Source organism: Pelecanus crispus, chromosome 20 (genome assembly GCF_030463565.1).
Source record: "Pelecanus crispus isolate bPelCri1 chromosome 20, bPelCri1.pri, whole genome shotgun sequence".
In the NCBI taxonomy this organism is placed as follows: Eukaryota; Metazoa; Chordata; class Aves; order Pelecaniformes; family Pelecanidae; genus Pelecanus; species Pelecanus crispus.
In genome coordinates, this window is record NC_134662.1 from 5,537,385 (window position 1) to 5,556,925 (window position 19,541).

Sequence of the window (19,541 nt, forward strand, 5' to 3'; positions counted from 1 at the left end):
AATCTGCACATTTGCATATTTAAGCCTATAATAAATCAAGGTGGCAACTTAGAATTTAAGTTAAACATTATTCTTCTAACCTTTAACAAGAATAAAAATTTATAACTAAGGAAGTTATAAATTACTCAACCTTCACCTTAAAAATAACAGCTAGCACCAAGAGTCTAGGATAAAGATCTCCTGCGGAGAAAGTGGCCTTTAGCAAAGCTATTTAACCGCTAATGATTTGTTTTATACACATAGGAAACAATGTGTTTTGTACAGGAGGTATATGGTTGACTTGAGTGAGGAAGGTGGCATCGAGAGCATAATAAAACAAGACATTTGGAAATATTTGGCGCAAGTTAGGCTCATACTGTGTACAAGGGAAAAAAAAAAATGCTATCTCCTGCTCCACAACAAAAGGAAGCCAAAACACATCCCTTCTATCTGCAGCTACCAGTTAACCAGTACGTTACAGAGGACCCTATGAATATTTGGACGATGTGGGGTGAGAAATCAGTGCCTAAAATATTTTTCCATTTCAGCAAAGCAATTTCGAAGACTCCTCGTCTCCACCAAGCGCTGTTTTACAACAGACAAGCCCACACCATTCCAACTTTTTTCAGTTGTACTTTTACATTATAAATTATAATTTGGGCCAACGAGGGAAAAAACCAAAACAAAACGAAAGCAAACCTTTCAACTTAAGAACTAGTCATTAGAAGACTGGGTTATCAATGCCCTGCACCTGAACACCAAGTCCAGATGAGAAACTTTCCATCTGCGCGGTATTAGCCTGGTCAGTAGCTGTCACTTGGCCGACAGATAAGCTCTGGATAAAGCACAGCATGCACACTTCAGTCACTTCAGGAATGAGTAGTTGCAGGTGTTTTAAAGAAGAGATTTTGAATCCTTTGTTGCCTAGGCTGAAATGCACACACTTGACAAAAAAAGTCCATTTCTAGAAGTGGAATTTTCCTTTTTGAAGTCTCCAATTCTGGGTCTGTACGTTTCAGACCGTTTTCCCCAGTACTTCGGTAGCAGGGAAAATATTGGAAGTGCAATTCTAGGATAGCTTCTGCCCACTTTCAGTGTTCATGCTGACAATTGATTTTGTCTTCAGAATGCTCCAAAACATCAAGCATTTCTTCTATTATAGCCTGTAGCGCCCGACCCAGCTGTTCTGCAGTATATGGTTTTCCCAGCGGAGGCACGTGAACAAAAGCTGACCTCCCGCGGCTCTGGTACAAGGAAGTGTAGTAAGTGAAGTCACAGAGGTATCTGGAATACAAGAATAGAGCTTATTTAGCAACAAGTGACAAATACAGCGCACAAACTGCAGGACAGGAGGGACTGTATATTCTTATCATTCAGCGTTGCAGCAACATCTTGCAATAAAGACTGGAATACAAGCCAGGTATCACGAGTCTGACTGCTTTAATCAAATCTAGGACAAAGAAACATAAAGATCTCTCTTTTTCCCCTGATGATTGGGTGACCACTGAAAAACAGATGGTACTGCCAGCCCCACGAGAAGTGAAAAGCGTACGAATCGTACGGGCCTCACGAGTTGAGCAGGAAGGGAGCATGCACTGCGGTAGGAGCCTATTTTCCTCCATCGATCACTGGCATCCCGTACCTGCCGGCATCCTTAGATATGGTGACCGTGACATCCAGCCCCAGCGCCGAGACTCTCCTGCAAACCGTGTCCATGTCAATAATGGAATCGATGCATTCTGGGCCACCTTCTACGCAACACTGAGAGCCTGGGCAGAACCGGCAGTTGTCTAAGCCTTTGTAACCTACGTTATGGCCACACTTCTCCAGAGTTACAGTTGTAGCCATACCCGAAACACCTACATGAACCACCAACTGCAAGAGAAAAGAAACGAGTTAGATCAGCCAAAATACAAACGGTGGAGCATCAACATCCCACCAGTCCTGGTTAAAGACTGATGGCGTTGTTACAGGAGTTCTTGCATGAGTACCACGGTAACAAGTCATTTTATCACTGAACTCGTGGTCCAGTACAGAACAATTCTTCTTGTTTCACCCCCTCCTGGCCTAAACTGGAATTTACTCAGGGTAGAAACGAACGCTGGCACGTTCAGAGCCAAGCCCACCGCTGGAAGGGCCCAGGTGGCACAGACTAACCGCGAGCTGTCTAGACAGCCCTTTGCAGCGGCCTCTTCACACCGACTGCTCCCATTAATTGGAGCACTCTATTCTGAGCTGTAAAATTCTACAAATTCACGCGTTCTCACGACAACAGAGGAAAAGATCTAGTGAGGGACTACCAGGGCGAACATACATTAAAAATGGGACTTCACATTATGCTCGTTGCTGTAAGCATGACCGATTTCAACGATTTGCCCTGTCTGTTCTCCTCCTGCCTTTACTCACTCACTTGTGGACTGTGCTTTTTCCATAATGCAGGAATGAGCCTTTGCACTGTCTGGTATTCAACTGGGACTTCATAGACGTGCAGATCCACGTCATCTCGCAGTCCTAGCTTCTCCAGCTCCTAAGAACATAAGGAAATAAACAAAACCAAGATGGTCAGATGCAAGCTCGGCAGAGGATATACTTCCGGAAGGTTTAATGGCAGAGTGAGTCTGCTGTGAGGGACTAACATCAGCTGACGTTACAGGCTGTGTAACCTTGTAAACAGCAGTGTAAAAAGAAAAAAAATCATAATGGGGAACAACAACAGCATCTCACCACCTGCGTTAACAGTCTTCACCCACAGGACCGTTTGTTTTGCTCTGATGTGTGTATAACAAAGAAATCAACATTTAACTGCCAACAGTTATCAGCAACACCTACACTCAGAAGAAGGGTTGGCTACATTATTTATAGAGGTGTATAGTCACGTTCACTTCCTGAAAGAACTAAGTATTATGTAGAGAAAGCAGAATTGGGAGGATTATATTCATCGTCTAATCTGTCCTCTCTCAGGACTGCTGGCCTGGAGAGTAAATTCACATTTGTTTCCAGATAAAGAGCTCTCGGGGTTAGGTGACAGTACCACCAGGCTGCGATCCTACGTTTGTGAGTCTCCACAAACACCAGCAAACACTCCTCGTACGAGAAACTGAAGCAACATTGGCACATCCTCCTCAACATATTTGTCTTATTTTGGCAGAATCTGGAATACAATACAGCCTGCTTCCAAAATGGAAACCAGGTTTCCATTGCTAGCTTTACCTATACCTAATATATTGTACTTAATTTTGCAACATGAGCTGTTACCATTGTAGTGATTCAACTAATGCAGTAAATTATTTCTCCCTCTCTAACGTTAACTAAAGCCATGCCTTGAAAACATCCCAAATATCCAGGCAATAAACTTAGCCAATTTCCTTTAAACCTTTTAAAACAGAAAGTGTCGGTTAAATACCTTGCAAAGACTTCTTTAAAACCAGAGGGAAGAGGAAAGATCTTTTTTTTTCCCCCCAGTATACCTGACTGGAAAGCACAGTTTCATCCCAACGCTGTGAGCTCCCTCTACACACAGCCCATGGTCCTGGGCACCTCTCCCTTGCTCTTCTTTGGTCTCTGTTTCAACAAACTCCAGTCTCACCAGTAAGGCTTCAGCTCGAGGCTCATTTGGTGCTTCAGACTTTACCAGCCTAGCCCCAAACAGGACCTCCTCAGAAGTGAAACCTTTCAAAGCCATCAAACCCAAACTTTCAAGAACTCAAGGAAAGGATACACCCACCATGGTCTGAAGCCTCTGGAAAAAAAAAAATGTTCTTAAACAAAATCATCAGCTGAGCTCAAAGCTAGGAGCCTTGTGCAAGTCTACACTGGGAAGCATTTTTCCAGTGGCTGAAGTGGCTTCAGCTACGGTGTTTAATGAGTTCCAAGAGCACCTAACTCAGATCAAGTCTCCCTCTGATGAAGACGTTTTTTGGCACTTTACAGCTGCTTTTCAAGACTGTTAAGTGACTGTACATGCCATAAAGCTAACAGCCTTAGTCAGAGTCCTCCCATAGCGCTCTCTCCTCTGGAAGGAAGCTGCAAGTGCATCCTTCCTTCTGAAGACAGAAGGAGCCGTGCGCTCTTGCATCTCTGTCACCAGACCTGTGTTTCAGTTAGAAGAACCAACTCCAGCTTTCCACAAGTTAATACACAGCAGAAGCTGGTCGTCTGGTGCTGCTCTTCTCCTCCGAGATACATGTCGGTGGAAAAATGCAAGCTTACTCATGCCAAAAGCTTGAAATGATTACTTGTGCTAACATCAAAGGGGCTGCATGCACAGCAAGAAAATAACCTGCAACTCTCACATCCATAAACCGCCGTAGTTGTTCTCATGGATCTGAGCTAGAAACAGCAATGTAAGAAGCCATCAAACTATCAAAGGACATTTCAAAATATTCTTGAATGATTAAGTTATCTCAATTTCAGGTTCGAATTCGGTGATCAGAGCCGAGAACTGCTCTTTCATGCAATTCTTAGGCTTTACGTTCCTGTGCACAGAGATCGTACTTGCAAACCACAGGCTAAGGAGTGCAGATTAGCTGTTTTCAACAAAGCTAACTCAATTTCAAATCTTATATTTCTCTAGGTTTAAAAGGAGAGGACAAGTTGAGGTTTTTGGACTCCCCCATTACAATCCTACCTCCTCTATATAAACATGAGCAGTATCTTGGTATCCTTCTTTTCTGTAGTTATCAGTACGAGTCGTTTCTTTACTGAGAAAAAAAAAAAAAACCAACCTTTCACACTTGTACGGACAGACCACAGACAGTGTAACAAGATTTAAGATAACTAAAACACGCAGCAAAGGCAAGAGTAAGACTTTCACGGACCAGCAGATATGAGCAACAACAATGATAAATCACTTGCTCTGGCTCTGAGGGCAAGTCTGATATTAAAGGCTTGCTGTATTGATTAGTGTCTGGCACACACAGACATTCATTACCAGAGATGGATGCTAAGTGATGTTTCATCACATCTTCTTTACACAAATCTGCCTTCAAAATGTTAGCTGGTTTATGTGGTGCGTTAATAAAGTAAGTAGTTTACAAATGAGAGTATTCAAATACAAGTCAGTCTCTTTAGGAAGATCTCCAGAACGTTAATTGGTAGGAATTCATCATCACTTCTCTAAAGAGTGTGAAACAGCTCCTAAAGATGAATTTGATCGTGGAAAGTTTTACCAGCTGTGCAGAACGAGCATCTACAGAGAGCAAGAAACCTCGGGCCGTATGAGCCGCACCGTCTCAGTGACAGCTACCTTCTCCAAACGCAAGCACACTAAACCTTACTTAACTTTACAAATTCACAACTTTCTTTTAACCAAACGCAGCATTCGCGCGCTTCCATTCAATAATAAAGATGTACGCTGGCCCCCAGACAATTACCCACAGCCTTGTATACCTGACAAATATAGAAAAACGAACATGTTTGACCGATTCCCTGACCCCTCAACAATGGTCGTCTTTGTGAGCCTTTAATATCCTTATCAGGTCTGTCTAGACACCCTGACAGCAATTGTCCTTAGTAATGTCAAAACGCACTCTGACCTCTCTCCTCCTCCTCCTCCTCCGGCTCAGCCAGAAGCACTTCAGGGGGATGAAGGCAGGAGCCCATCAGCTTCACAGTCCACGGGGCACACCTGTGTCTACACCTAAGACACACTGGGGAGGCCAGAAAATGCACTGAACAGAAAGCCCATTTCAGTAACTTCTCTTGAAAGGAAGGTCCCTCCCAAGCAAAAACTGCAGCTGAAAAAATTCCTCAAATGACATTAAAATGATGAAAAAAATGAAGCAAATCCACATTAATGCAGAATATTTGTACTGTAAGCCTTAAAAAAGAAAGCAGAAAGAAGTTATTCTTCACTCGGAATTTATAGGAAATCTCTCCCCCATGCGTAAAAATCTCCAAACATTTCATCTTCGCATTATTAGATCGCTAGCGCCACTATTTAAGGTACCCACGTGTAAAAATCGTTCAGCTTTCAAAAACAAACAGCTGTACTAGAAATTCACTGCAGTCAGAGGGAAAAGACACTCCGTACCCGTGTTCTATGTAAGAAGCCAAATAAAACCAAAAAGAAGACTGGAAAGAAAAGCAGAGAATTTTATCCTCGGGATGCAGGATAATAAAAGATGTAATAAACCAGAACTAGCTTAGCCCTAAAGCTAGGGAGGATTTACAAAGATTGTTTAATTGATTTTTCTTCTATTAAAATGCAGATCACACCGTCTGGGATTCAGAAACTCAGACACGCCTTTGTGTCCACTCAGCTCCATGAAGTCCCCTGTCTGAAACTTGCACAATGCCCAACTCGCATGTGCTCAAAGACATGCTGTTCCTTTTTGTCTGGGCCTCTCAGGGCTGAGACAGGGTAAGGAAAGGCAAATCCTCCCCGCTGCCTCAAAGTTTATGTTTTTTAGTTAGAAGCTAGCGCGAGCTATTAAACAGGACTCGGGAGGAAGACGGGCTCCGACGCAGCAGATCGCGCACCACCAACTCGAGTTTTATACTCTCAAAATACCCCCAAGCCCATAAAATGAATTTAAAATGCACGTGATTACTTCATCTATCAGCCGCACAGCTGAGCGGCCATCAGTGCCTCGAGCTGCCGGGCTGAAGGAATGACACGCCATTTCTCTTTACAGGAATTATACATTAGGTTTGTTTTTGTAAGCAACATCAGAACACCCACCACTCTTCCTGTCCCAGAAGCACAATACCCTTTTGTCTGTCTCCTCTAGAATAAAAGTAGCTTGTTTACAATAACTGACATTACACGAGTTAAGAACAAACCAAATCAATTAGCCTCACTACTGAATTTCAGTAACGTGCAATTTTTTTTCCACGTTACAAGTTTGCGTTTTTCCCCAAACTTAAGCTGAGCAAACCCTAACTCAAATATATTCATGTCCAAAAGGCTCTTGGAGGCAAAGGTTTCATCTTCTCATACCAGCCAACACATTAGACATCTGGACATTAGTTGGCTGTAATTGATTAGAGTTTGTGATTTAATTTAAAAGCATTCTGAAGAAGATATTAATCTCAGAGCTCTGAAGGGAAGAGAGATGTGTTGGGGAGAAAAATAGATTTAATTCCCTGGGCAACTGTACTAAAAGGTACCCTTGAATTCCCAGTAGCTTTGTCATAAACCACATCCAGAAGTGACAAACAAGGAAGAAGCGGGACAATGTGGCAGGACTGTCCCTAGTGTTTTGACAGCAAGCAACCCTAATTCCTTAGTTTAGCTGGGCATCTAGAAAGAGTTTGATTTCTTCTTCTTGCATCGTTTGTGAATATATCAGTGTTACACAGACGAACACGTTCATGCAGATATGCAACTACTAGTGGCATAAACTTGATTTGTTCGAGCACGTACGATCTGCTCGAGCAATGATCCTCCAACGAGCACTCCTGTCTCCAGCAAGGTCCAACTCCATCAATCAAGCATCACTCGCTGCGGTTTCTCAGCAGAGAGGAGGCTGGCCCCGGAGCAACGAACGCTGCCCGATCGCCCCACGCCTCCGGCTTCACCCACCGCAGCCCACCGCTGAAAGCAGGCGGCCGCAAAAGGAAGCAAGGGGAAAGGAGGCAGTGGCGACTGCTTTGCTTTGGAGTCAGAGTCCTGACATTCAGACCCACGTTGGACAACTCTGCAGTACACTTGACTCCGCAAGACTACCAGGTGGAAGCCTCATTACGGATGAGACTTGGCTTAAAGGTTAACCAACTTGCCCAGATTCAAGCTAGAGCTGAGAGAAAAACATAAAAATTCCCCTGGGTTTGTTTGCTTATTTATTTTGAATTCTCTACAACAGAGGAAGATTCCAGGCTCCCTGCCCCATTTAACATCTTTCAAACCTAGGGAGTTAGCCTATGAATTCCTTACTTGCCTTAGCTACGTTAACTCAATCTCATTAAATTCTACTAGCTAAGGGATTGTTCTCCGAGAAGTGAATAAAACATTATCCAGCTGACCATCTGGATATCTGGAGCGAGCTGGTCTCAGTTAATAAACCGGGAAGACGAGTTATAAAAGAGCTGCAAACTAAAATTTGTACGGGTGTGTTATCAGCACGGCTCTCTGTTTTAACTTGCTCGGAACGGAGTTATAGCATTACCTGAACTGCAATCCAACTGGCGTTAACAGCGTGCTCTCCAAACGGACCAAACCCTGGAAGAGAAGCAAAAATCCACACTGATGAAGTCATCCTTACAGGTTTGACTAAGCTTAAAGTTGCAAAGCAGTCTGCGCTTTCCTGGTTTATAAATCCTGCGAGAAACCCCACTTCTAATGCCCAATCCTTATTTACTTTACATCCAAGTACTAAATAAGAGACCTTCACAGAAATATTTGAACTACACACCTTTTACTGTGAAGGAAAACAATAGCTTGCCTCAAAAGAAACTCTTTTTTCCCAGCAGACACTGGGGAAGCGTATTTTTTTCCTTCCTGACCAGGTCAGAAAAGCTTGTTATTAACAGATAAGTTGACCGATGTCACGGAATCGTTATTGGATTTTCTATTCCTGATTGTTTTAGCCCACAGCAGATGCTTCCACAAATGCGGACAAGCCTGCCTTGAATATTTCTTCTCTGCTCAGGTCTTCACCAAGATCTCTGTTAGGATTAGTTACGCCTTACAAGGAAATAAACAAAATGCCGCTGACAACCCACCTACGGCAAGCAGCAAAGGTTATGATAGCATTATCAAAAATACTTACTCACCACGTTTAAATTTCCTAATGAATAACTTAGAGTTAACTAGTAATCCATAACATCTTTTCCTGAGCAAGCACACAAAGGTTAGGCAATTTATCTGGGTGCAACGTCAATATGCTTTAATTTAAAATGTCAGAGTTACCCTATGCACCTAATGCAATTAGGAGACATAAATTTTGTCTAACTCGTGAAAGGATTTGAGAAGGACTACAAATATTATATGACACGTTAATGGAAACATTCTATTTGCTATCAACAGTAAGCCTGAGGTTATACGGCACACGACGATGGAAGGAATTTGCACAGCGTGGGCTCGGCCACGCTGATGGATCTCTTACAGTCTAACCAATGTCGATATCTCCCCAAAATAAATCTTCCGAAGGTTTCCACAAAATCAAAATGTAGGTGTGTTTTCCTGTGAGCAAACCTCCAATGTTACTAAGGCAATCTACAACTGCAGCACGGGTGAACAAGTCAAATAATCGAACGCCCTTCCAGTTATTTCTGCAAGTCAGGGATGTCCTACACGACTCTCTGGAAACAAACAATCACGACCTGCTAGGTTTCATTCCTAAAGAAACCACGATAGTCTTACAAAAGAAATAAAATACATCTATTTCTTTTTAACAATTCAGCCACTGGAAGGCTGCAATTCTACAGGTGCCCACGCACATAACGTAGCCCTCTTACTGTGAAGCCAAAGGCAAACTGGCACAAATACGACAGTGGGCTATCGCTCCTCTGACTCATCTCCCACACAGATCCCTCGTGTTATCTCTTTCGCAGAAGATAAGCAACTTTGTCAGCAGCATCAAACTCCACCGAGCATGCCCAGGAGTTCCTCCGCATCCACAATAGGGCCCTCCAAGGCTCATTAGCAGTAAACCAGCTGCAGAGATCTTTATGGGATTATCTCCTTAAAGAGTTCTAAAAAAGAAATTGCACACAGATACTACTTATCCTCAGCGAACACATGCTCGTAACTGAGCAGGAACACAATGCCATTCCTGACTTTAAAACGGAATTTAGCGTGACATCAATGACAGATTATCCATATGGGTAGACCTGACAAGATAACCACTGTATTTTAGAAACAGACTTCCCCGAAAACAGGGAAAAAAGAGAGAGGAGAAATATTGCAAGCAGCGGAGTATTTACTGACGCAAGTTTTCTGTTTAGTCACTGCCAAGTGCAGCCACTCAGCAATAGATATGGGTTTGGGAAAGCCAGAATTTGCCACCTGCTTCTTCGTTCTCCGCAACTGTTCTCTGCAAAGACACTTGCCTCCAATTAAAACCGCTCCAGCGCATCGACGACAACGAACCCCTCGCCCCCGCGCTCGCTATTCAAACAGCTTCAACTTCAGCTGCTGGGGGGGGAGACCTGAATAGTTTCACCGAGTTCCCCATTTGTCACAGAACTGCCTTCCCCACAAATCAAGCCGGCCGTCCTTTGTACCCCAGGGAAAGGAGCCTGACAAGCTCTCGCCTGCGACGCCGGGGCCTTTCATTCCCTCGCTTATTCTTCCCCGAGGCGCTTCTGCCGCGCTGCGTGGGTTATTTTGATAACAGCTTGGACACCTTGACGGCTCGGGATGGGGCGGTCAGCCAGCAAATGTTGTGTGTCCCCCTCGGCATGCTCTAACTGCTTTTTCCAGCTCCTTGGGAGATTCAGCCCCCTCCTTTCCCCAGCCAGCAAACCCTTGGGGAGGATCAGGGCTGGAAGAAGGGGATCCCAAAGGCCCCCCCCCCCCCCCAAGCGTTAGGAAAGCCGCTGCAAAGCCCCTCACCAAACAACGTCCCCCCCCAGCTCCTGGTACCCCTCATGCACAGCAGACACCCCCCCCCCCCCAGGTCCCCCAAAGCCCCCCAGCCCCTGCCCTCCATCCCCAGGGCTCCCGCCTATCCCCCCCAACAGGGGACAGCCCCCCCAGCAGCCCCCAGGGTACAGCCCCCCCCCCCTCTATCCCCTCCTTAGTCACCCCCTGACAGGACAACACCCCCCGCGCCAGCTCCTGGCCATGCACCCCCTCAGTCCCCTCAGGGAAGGGGTCCCCCACCCACCCCCCCCAGCCCCATTTACCCCCAGACAGCCCCCCCCCCCCCCCTCCCGGGCAGCCCCCCCAGCTGCTCCCCTCAGGATCCCCCCCAGGACACCTCCCCGGCCGCCCCCGCCGCCCCGTACCCGTCACCACCACCGCCCGCCGCGGCTTCTCCATCGCGGCTCCGTCCCGTCCCGTCCCGTCCCGCCGCCGCCGCCCCGCACTGAGCGCGCCCCGCCCCGCCACCGAGCGCGCCCCGCCCCGCCGCCGCCGCCACCACCGAGCGCGCCCCGCCAAGCCGCCTAGAGAGGCCCGGGCGAGCCGCTTCCGCCGCCGGGGCGGAAGTCGCTCAAGCGGGAGCGACTGAGCGGCGGGGCCGGGCCCGGAGCCGCTTCACCGTAGAGCGGCGCCCTCCGGGGCCTGGGGGGGGGGGGGGAAGCCTGTGAGGGGCACGGCCCGGCCGCCTCAGCGCGGGCCCCGGCGGGAGTTGGTTAAACCGTTACAAAACGCTCAGCCTGACCCGCAGTGGGGGGGGACGGGAGACCCGGGGGAAAGCACGAACCGGGGCCTGGATCCGCGGGTACCGGGAGGGGCCGCAGAGGACGCCGGGAAGCCGGCGCGTGCCCCGCGGGGCACTGTGGGCGCGCTGCTGACTTCCCGCCCCGCTCCTCAATTACGGCGCTGTCGTAAAGGCGCGGACCGGGTGCTGCGGTGCCGCTTTACGGCCGAAGCCGGGTTCCGGGCTGTGATTGGCTCCGCCGGGGCCGCGCCGCGCACTGATTGGCCCCGCGCGGGGCCGGGGGCGGTTTGAGCGGCAGCGCCCGGCGCGGCGGCGGCTCCGCGGCTCAGGCACGATGGTGAGTAGCGGCGGGAGCGGCCCGGGGCCCGTGGGGCCGAAGCCTTGGGGCGGTGGGGTCGGGGCCGCGGTACCGGTCTCCGGCGGTGCCTGAGGCCTCTCTTCTCTCTTCCTCTCGCAGCTGCCCCTGTCCCTGCTGAAGACGGCGCAGAACCACCCCATGGTGAGTAGCGGCAGCCCGGCCCAGCCCCGGTCCCGCAGCCCGGCCTCAGGCTCACCAGTGCTGTGCGGGTGACACCGGGGCAGGACCCCGTACCGGGACTGGGCCGGCACGCCGTGACTCCCGTCTCTTGCAGCTGGTGGAGCTGAAGAACGGGGAGACGTACAACGGGCACCTGGTGAGCTGTGACAACTGGATGAACATCAACCTGCGGGAGGTCATCTGCACGTCCCGGGTAAGGCCGGACCCCCGCCCCGGGCAGCCGCTCGGGGTCACCCGCGCTCCGTGCCCCCGGGGAGCGTCCCCGAGGGTGCCCACCCTCCGGCCCTGCAGCCGGGCCAGCTCTGCCATAGCTCAGGCCATCAATCCTGCAGAAGTGTGACTTCTGCCTGAAATGCAAATTTAATCTAGTCATTGAGAATATCCACGGCGAAGGAACGCGCTCGGGCGCGCGCTCCAGCCGGGTGGCTTTCTGCACCGCACAGAAACGCCGTGCGAGCGTTTCCCCCGTGAGCGGGTTCTCGGTGTGGGGCTGGGGGCCACGGGACGGGGCGTGATAGCCCGTGCCGCGATGCTGATCTGGGTCTCCCAAAAACGGAGCCTTCATCTGTCACGTGCTGTCCGAGAAGCGAGGTCTGCTTCAAATGCTGCGCTAACTCTTATTAACTTTCTCGTCTCTCACCATCTTAACTCTCCACATCAAAATGGAGGAACCTGTTGTTTACTCGTGCTGGGGCTTTGCGCTGTCTGGTACTTTTGCCCTTGGCCAAAGGCGCTCCAGAAGATTGTGATCTGTGTTTTGGGCTTTGACCTCAGTCAGAAATGTCTGGTCTTGTCCCTAGCAGCCCTGTGCTGTGGGAAGCGGCAGCCGGATGGATGTCGGCTGTTGCTGCTCTTTCCCTGCCCCGGAACATCAGAGCTCCGTGGGAGAGACTGGCAGAGATCCTCATTCTTCTGAAAATCTCTCTGCAAACCCTCATACCTGTTGTCTCCACAACGGGAAAGTTTTGAGTGATATTGCTGGGGCACAGAGGCACGCTTTCATGTCAATATGACAGAGTAAACATCTCGAGCGAGGTTTGAGAGGGACCAGCGGGGCTTAGAAATTTGTGGGCGCACCTTGGCAGCTGGTGGGACAAACAGGGAGGAACCGCTGTCGAATTTAGCAGGAGGGGGACTAAAGAGGAGGTAGCAGACAGCAAAGCCTTACCCGTGCCTGCAACATGGGTGGCATTATCCTTTTCCTTGGGAAGTCGCTTCCTACAGCTCCGGTGCTTTGTCATGGAAGAGCAGTAGCTTACCTTTTTATTCCCTCCGAGCGATCTAGAGGGATCCCATCACGCAAGCAAAGCAGCCTGACTCATCAGCTCTGCCTCTGCCCACTTGAAAACACCGAAACGCCTCCACAGCCCGGCTGACGGCGGAGCTGGAGCCGCTGCTGGGGCCGTACTGGTGGCACTGGTGGGGACCGGCCGCTAGATGGCACGGGGCGGCGGCGGACCGGGCCCGGGCCCGGGAGGCGGTTGTTTACTCCGGGGAGGCCGGAACGAGGAAGCCAGGGAGCCTGGCTCCATCCCTTCCTGCATCCCGAGCCAAGGAGCAGCTAGGCAGATCCAAGGCAGGGTGGGGTTTGCTGGGTGTCTTTTGGAAGAGGGCTGTTTCTGTCTGTCTTGTCTTGCGCGCGAAGGGCTTGCCTGTACAGGCAGAGCCGCCCCAAATAACTCCCGGGGTGTGTGTGTTGGGGGGGGGGGGGGCGGAAACCGGCTATTTTATCCCAGGAGAGGAGGAATGAGGCGTTCTTGTTTAACCCACTCTTCTGGGATGTTACAGATGCCTCGTCCGCATGCTCCCACTTGAGAATCGCTGGGCTCGAGCCATCCCATCTGCAGCCAAACCCTGACGGAGCCGCCGCCGAGCTGGGGCTGTGGTGGCGGAGCGGGACGAGGCGGGTCCCCGTCCCTCCTCCCAGTTACATCATGGGCAGCCGAGTTGTTGTTCAGCTTCGACGCTCGATTCCTATTCCCACAGCCGCCCTCGATACGCGGGAGGCGAAGCCCTGATAGGTTGCGTCCTAGAAAAGCCCCGAAACCGCATTAAACAACTAACAAACAAAATACAGAGACGGCTGCTCCGTAACTGGGCACCTGAAGGCTTTCTTTTTTATATATATACGTATATATAATCTGTAAGCTCCTTATTTTCCACAGCTGCAGTTGCTGTGCTCTGGTGGCACACACCCCGCAGCCAGCTGGCTCCGGACCTGCCTCACTGCTCCATCCACACCCCAGAGCGAGGTGACTCCCAGCTGAGGCCGCTGGAGAAGAAACCTGGCCGCGCATACGCCTTTGCTGCAGCTGCGTTTTTCTTGCCAGAGCTGGTTGTTCGTAGCCGTTGTGTGTAACTTACCGCCCTTGCCTCTCTACTCCCGCTTTCGATTCCCTTCTTACACGAGAAGGGAAGGTGCCTGTTTCCTCAGCCTCTTCTTCCTTCATTTTTCTGCGAGTGTTTAGAGGCAGTTGTGGAACAAATTGAAACCACAGTTGTTCGTGGCTGAGTGCCCTCCCTGCCCCCAGGTTGTAGGGGTTTGCAGGAAAAAACCCACCCTTTTTCGCAGCTAGTTAGAGATAATGCTTTCAGAAAAGCTTGGCGGAACTGTCACACTCTCCAGAAGTGATGGAAATATTCAAAGGCCCCAAAAGTGACACAAAAGCACCAGGTTTATGTTCATAGCCTAACACGTTGCTCCCCAATAGGATGGAGACAAGTTCTGGAGAATGCCAGAGTGCTACATTCGTGGCAGCACGATTAAATACCTGCGTATCCCCGATGAAATAATTGACATGGTGAAGGAAGAGGTGGTGTCCAAGGGCAGAGGCCGTGGCGGGATGCAACAGCAGAAGCAACAGAAGGGCCGTGGTGTTGGAGGTGCTGGACGAGGTAATGATCCTGTTTGTTTTTTCAGCTCGGAGAGGGGTGAGCGGGATCCCTGCCTTTAAATTTCACCTCTTGTGCAAGGAATGGCTCTTGCTTCCCAGCTTTAAACGCGGGGCTGTGTGTCTGGGAGAAGCTGGGGCTGCTCCTGTGCAAGATCTAGCCGAGCAAGCGTGTTGCCTCGCTTGTAAGGCAGCCTCTGCCAAAGAATAGAAAGGATTCGTGCCAGGGATGTGCCTCCCTCGTTACTGGGGTTGGGCAGAAGCTTAAGAGAGTCTGAACTTGACTGTTTCTACCCCTCCTGGCTAGTTTAGGAGCGTGGCCCTGCAAAACTGCTGTCTGTTAGCTTAGCAAGTCAGGGAGGGAAACAAATGGCTATTTTGTTTGAAAATAGACTGTGCTCTGACCGTGGCAGTGGTAGAAAAACATCATCTTTTCTGCCATTATAATGGGCCTTTTGATCTCCTGACTTGTTCATCTATTTATTTATTTATTTTTAAATATCTGAGTGTTTGCGTTACTCCTGCTCGACGTGAATAATTCGTGTTTCTGATAAAAGGGGAGGTTGCCACTTACAAAGAAATAGGTCACCCAAACAACTCTTCCTTCCTTGTCCCACTTTGCGTGGCTAGGTGATCTCGGAGCACTTCAGCTTGGGGATATATTCGTTCTTTTCTCCCCAAACCGTCCTGCTGGAAGCCCGAGAGCCGTTTCTCTCCTTTCCTGCTCACCCCTCCCGCCACGTCTTTGCGATGCACTTTGTGGTCACCTGGCTCGGCCCCAGGGTTGCTCTCAGTACGGGCTTAGCCTGCAGTAGGAGCTGAAAATCCTGAGTGCGCTCACTTGCTACAGCAAAATTGGGTTTCGCCGGTGAAATCTTAGGTTTTAAAAGGAGCCCTGGGGACTGAGACACCGACGGGCAAAGACTCTCTGCGGAGCACCCTTAACGAGCTGCCTGCTTTTTGACTATGCAAGGAATCCTGGTAGGACGGCTGGGATCTACCTGGGGCCATCACGCCACGCTGGGACGCGCGACGTGCGGCGTCTCTGAATCCCAGGGACTTCTGGAGGAAAAACCCCTGCGATTTTTGCTGCCTGTGCTACCGCTTGGAAGCCCCGAGCATGCAGAAGTGACCTTTACAAATCTGAAGGCGCCTTTATTTTTCCTCCTTCCCTTTTCAGTGTCCAAAGCACTTGGCATAACAGCTTTTCTGGATATGGTTATTTGGACAAACATTTTAGCTGAAATATTTTCTCTGCTGTGGAAATATCCACCTTGCGGAGAGCAGAGCTGAGCTCTCTTTGAGGTGGAGTTCCCTGCTGTTTTGATGTGCAGCTTAAATTCGCTGATGGAATATTTTGAAGGGAAGCTTCGGCATTTGCTAATTAGCTAAAAGGTTTGGCTCTCATTACTGAGACATGAAGGAAGGAGAGAAAAAAAAAAAAAAAGGCAGGACAATTTTGTTGAGAGGCCAGCAGGCAGATGTAAAGCTATAATTGTGCACACAGTTGAAAGGATTATTGTTTCTGACACTGGTAATCCTTCATCTTTTACTTCTCGGCTTGCCAAATTCACAAGTACGGCAGTCTTTGCTCGGCTTTGCTGGGAGCAGCCGGAGCCCCTCGAGCATCCCGAGGACTGCAGGGTTAGGAGCAATTTTCTTTTGCCTCTGGCTTAGGCACGTCTCCTCAGCGAAGCACACAGAGCAGAGGGCTCTGGAGAAGCTCTTCTGCCTGTTCCCCAGACTGCATCTGCTTTGGGTTCTGCCCTTTTTGTGGACAGCTGGCAGGGTAAATCCACCGTCCCTTTATCGCTTGCATGCCACGATAAAAATGACTGCCTGCAATTGCTTTCTGTTTGTTTGGGGTGAATCTGAGCAGCGAGGGAAGGACGAGGGTGGGCTCAGCAGCTCCCAACGACAACGAAGGTCGCAGCTCTCGGGCACGAGGATGCTCGTACGTCTGCAGCAGGGCTCATGGCAGCCTCCCGGTTCCCGCTGCCTTCTGGCAGCATGCTGTACCCAGTGCCCGCTCTGGAACGGTGGATCACTCCATCCAGCAGCGGGGCCGGGACAGAGGGATGTATTTTTTTCTGGTTTTGTAGCAGTCTTCAAAACGAGTCGCTCTCTTCATTTTGGTTTGCCCTTACAGCTTTCAGGGGACGTAGTACAACCCGCTCATCCCACTGGATTTGAAATATGGTACCTCTCCCTCGGTTCCATTTTTTCAGAAGAATTTAACTTCAATTTACACCAGTAGCACAGCTAGCTAGAGGGCACGTTAACACACCGGGGAGGTACTGCTGAATGTGCCGGTGAGGGGGGATGAGTTTATGCACCCCATGAATCTGGAACTGGCAAGGGAGAAGTCTAAAGGTCCTGTCTCTGCAAAGACTAGAAAATAGGCTGGAGTTTGGGTAAAAGATAAATAACTGAAAAGCTCTGAGTGGTTGGGAGACGTTGCTAGCTTACAGTGATGCTCTTACCTCTGTGCTCTTCCTTTCTGCCCCGTAGGTGTGTTTGGTGGCCGTGGCCGAGGAATACCGGGCAGTGGAAGAGGCCAGCAGGAAAAAAAGCCAGGCAGACAATCAGCAAAGCAATGAGAGGCTGTCTGCGCCCTGGCCGGGGACAGTGCTGCGATGCCGTTTGGTTTTTATCACCTCAGGATTGCCATGTGTTCAAAAGCGTTACCTTTCTACTCTTCCGTCGGTTGATCAGTGCCCAAATCATGTAGTTTTGGAAGCCCCTCGCAATTTAATCTGGTAAAGTGGAGCTATTCGCTCCTTGTAGTCAGCAGGTCATTGGAAAGATTTTAAAAAATCATTCATGGTTAAGGACCTAAGTTCTGCCTTCCTCTGAGAGTGAAAGCACTATTTAATTTTTCAGGGTCACCGGGTTTAATTTCAAAGATTAGCCACGTACAGTGGTATAAGAACGAAGGCAAACACTTTCTGGATTGTTTGGATTTTTTTTTTTAATACTTGAAACTTGGGAAACTTGTTGCATTTGTAACAGATGTGAGTGTTTTGGTTTAAAAACACTGAACTTGAGGATATTGTATCTTAAGGGTTTGGAGGGTTTTTTTAAAACAACAAACTTTTAAGCTATTGCTTGTCTCCTGTTTCTGGCCGGTCAGTTCTGTCTCTCTCCTACAGCTTAAAGGAGAACTTGGGACGAACATTGCATTGGCCTTCAAGTGTTATTTCCAAGAGAGCTTTTGTGATAAATGACGGTTTCCCAATTAGTGTATTACTAATTTGACTTCGGAGTAGAAGTTTCCTTTAAAGGAAAGGGTTTTCCCTGTTTTTCTTGTGGAAGGCTGGTGTGCCCCTTACTCTTTGTGTTTGGGTTTGTTGGGGTTTTTTTTTGAGAAGCAACCGAGCTGTTCAGTTGATTTATTTCCCACTTTGAAAACTCTCTCCCTTGTGCCTGTGACACAAAGTCCTGAACATTCAACAGTATTTCTCAAGCTTATTTCTTCTGGTACCTAGCGATTGACTTCACTGTAAGTACTTGTCACGTCCTTTCCTACTCTCCGATTATCTTTCCTGGGGGACATAGAGCAGCGTGTGAGCGCGTCCCTCCTGTAGGTTAAGAAAGCTCCTGTGAATTCCCAGGTGGGGTTGCTCCAGTCTTCCATCCCACGGGGTGCAGGGTCCCACAAGCAAAATGCACCCGCAAAATATCCTGGCTGATCTGAATTGAATGTCTGCATGGGGGCACCGGGGGAAGAAAGAGGCTCTGGCTGTGCCTCAACCCCCTGAATGGATGAAATAGGTTAATTGTAGGGGAAAAGCTGATATTGTGACTTGTTCTGAACAGGTTTTTTGGTTTGGTTTTGTTTTGTTTTTTTACAACCGATTCCCATATTGAAACCTACTCTCTGCCATCACCACTGTATTGAGAACACGCGTAAAGAACATGCTTTTATATATACTTATTTTTTTAATGTTTCTAGAACTCGTGCGCAGTGGTGAGTAGGAATAAATCGCCAACCTCTACAAAACGACTCACTCTCTCTGTCTGCAGCGGCGCTGAGCCCTGCCTGACCCCGCGCGCTCCCGCAGCCGGCCAGCTTTGCCTAAACCCTTGCTTGAGCCCTGGTGTAAGTAATAAATCCCCAAGCAGACGAGCTAAACCTTTGGTTCCTAACAGCAGCCACGTGTTCTCCGTGGCCGCTGTTCCTCGGCAAGGCATTAACCGGCAGTGCCAGCACTCGGTCCCCATCCTGGGCAAGCCGGCTTCTGCCAAGGAGCCAATTCCAGGCGATGGGAACGGGGCACACGTGTCCTCCCTCCTGGAAACTCGGTCTCGACGTAAACACCCGTGTGGCATTTTAACAAAGCCTGGGCTGAGCCCTGTGTCAGACTTTCCCTTCCCAACCTGCTCCCTCCCTTTCGAGTCCCTCCAGCCACAGAAACTCCGTGTGCTACAGCTGCCCTGGTGAAAAAGGAAACGACTGCAGCGCTGTCTGGATTTAAGGTCTGTTCTGGCCAGATAAATCTTCACCACAACAATGGGACCTTTGGCTTCAGCTCAGGGTAGAGTCCTCCAAGTACGCCTTATCTCCTGGCAAAGCTCTGGGGTCAGGCGTTGCAGCTCGTTAAGTTCTGCTTTCGTTTAATTACAAGCACGAGCTTCAGCAGCCTTCCCTGCTTGCCTCCCCCCTTCCTTTTTCCACCTCTGTAGGAATATTTTTGTCCCGAGCCATGGCGCAGCCCCTGCGAGGGCAATTGGCCCCACGCGGCAGCAGGTTGGGGGGAAGATGGCTCTGCATAAGAGCGGCATCAAGCCTGGGCGATGATGCGACGCTCATCTGCGGCTTTGGGCCTTTTTGCCCCAAAAACAGGTGTCTGGGGCCATTGT

General features: G+C 49.4%; 2 protein-coding genes across 2 annotated transcripts; one reads left to right on the forward strand and one right to left on the reverse strand.

The window, feature by feature from the left end:
- Positions 1 to 768: 768 nt before the first annotated feature.
- PGPEP1 (pyroglutamyl-peptidase I) lies at positions 769 to 10,906 on the reverse strand. The gene is made up of 5 exons (XM_075723761.1): positions 10,873 to 10,906; positions 8,088 to 8,140; positions 2,390 to 2,506; positions 1,622 to 1,854; positions 769 to 1,263 (listed from the first exon to the last, which is right to left on the reverse strand). Exons 1-5 carry the CDS (start codon positions 10,904 to 10,906, stop codon positions 1,071 to 1,073), a joined length of 630 nt encoding a protein of 209 aa, XP_075579876.1. The 3' UTR covers positions 769 to 1,070.
- A 665-nt stretch (positions 10,907 to 11,571) lies between these two features.
- On the forward strand, positions 11,572 to 18,660 carry LSM4 (LSM4 homolog, U6 small nuclear RNA and mRNA degradation associated). The gene is made up of 5 exons (XM_075723559.1): positions 11,572 to 11,586; positions 11,707 to 11,748; positions 11,882 to 11,980; positions 14,499 to 14,682; positions 17,190 to 18,660. Exons 1-5 carry the CDS (start codon positions 11,584 to 11,586, stop codon positions 17,276 to 17,278), a joined length of 417 nt encoding a protein of 138 aa, XP_075579674.1. The 5' UTR covers positions 11,572 to 11,583; the 3' UTR covers positions 17,279 to 18,660.
- The last annotated feature ends 881 nt before the right edge of the window (positions 18,661 to 19,541 follow it).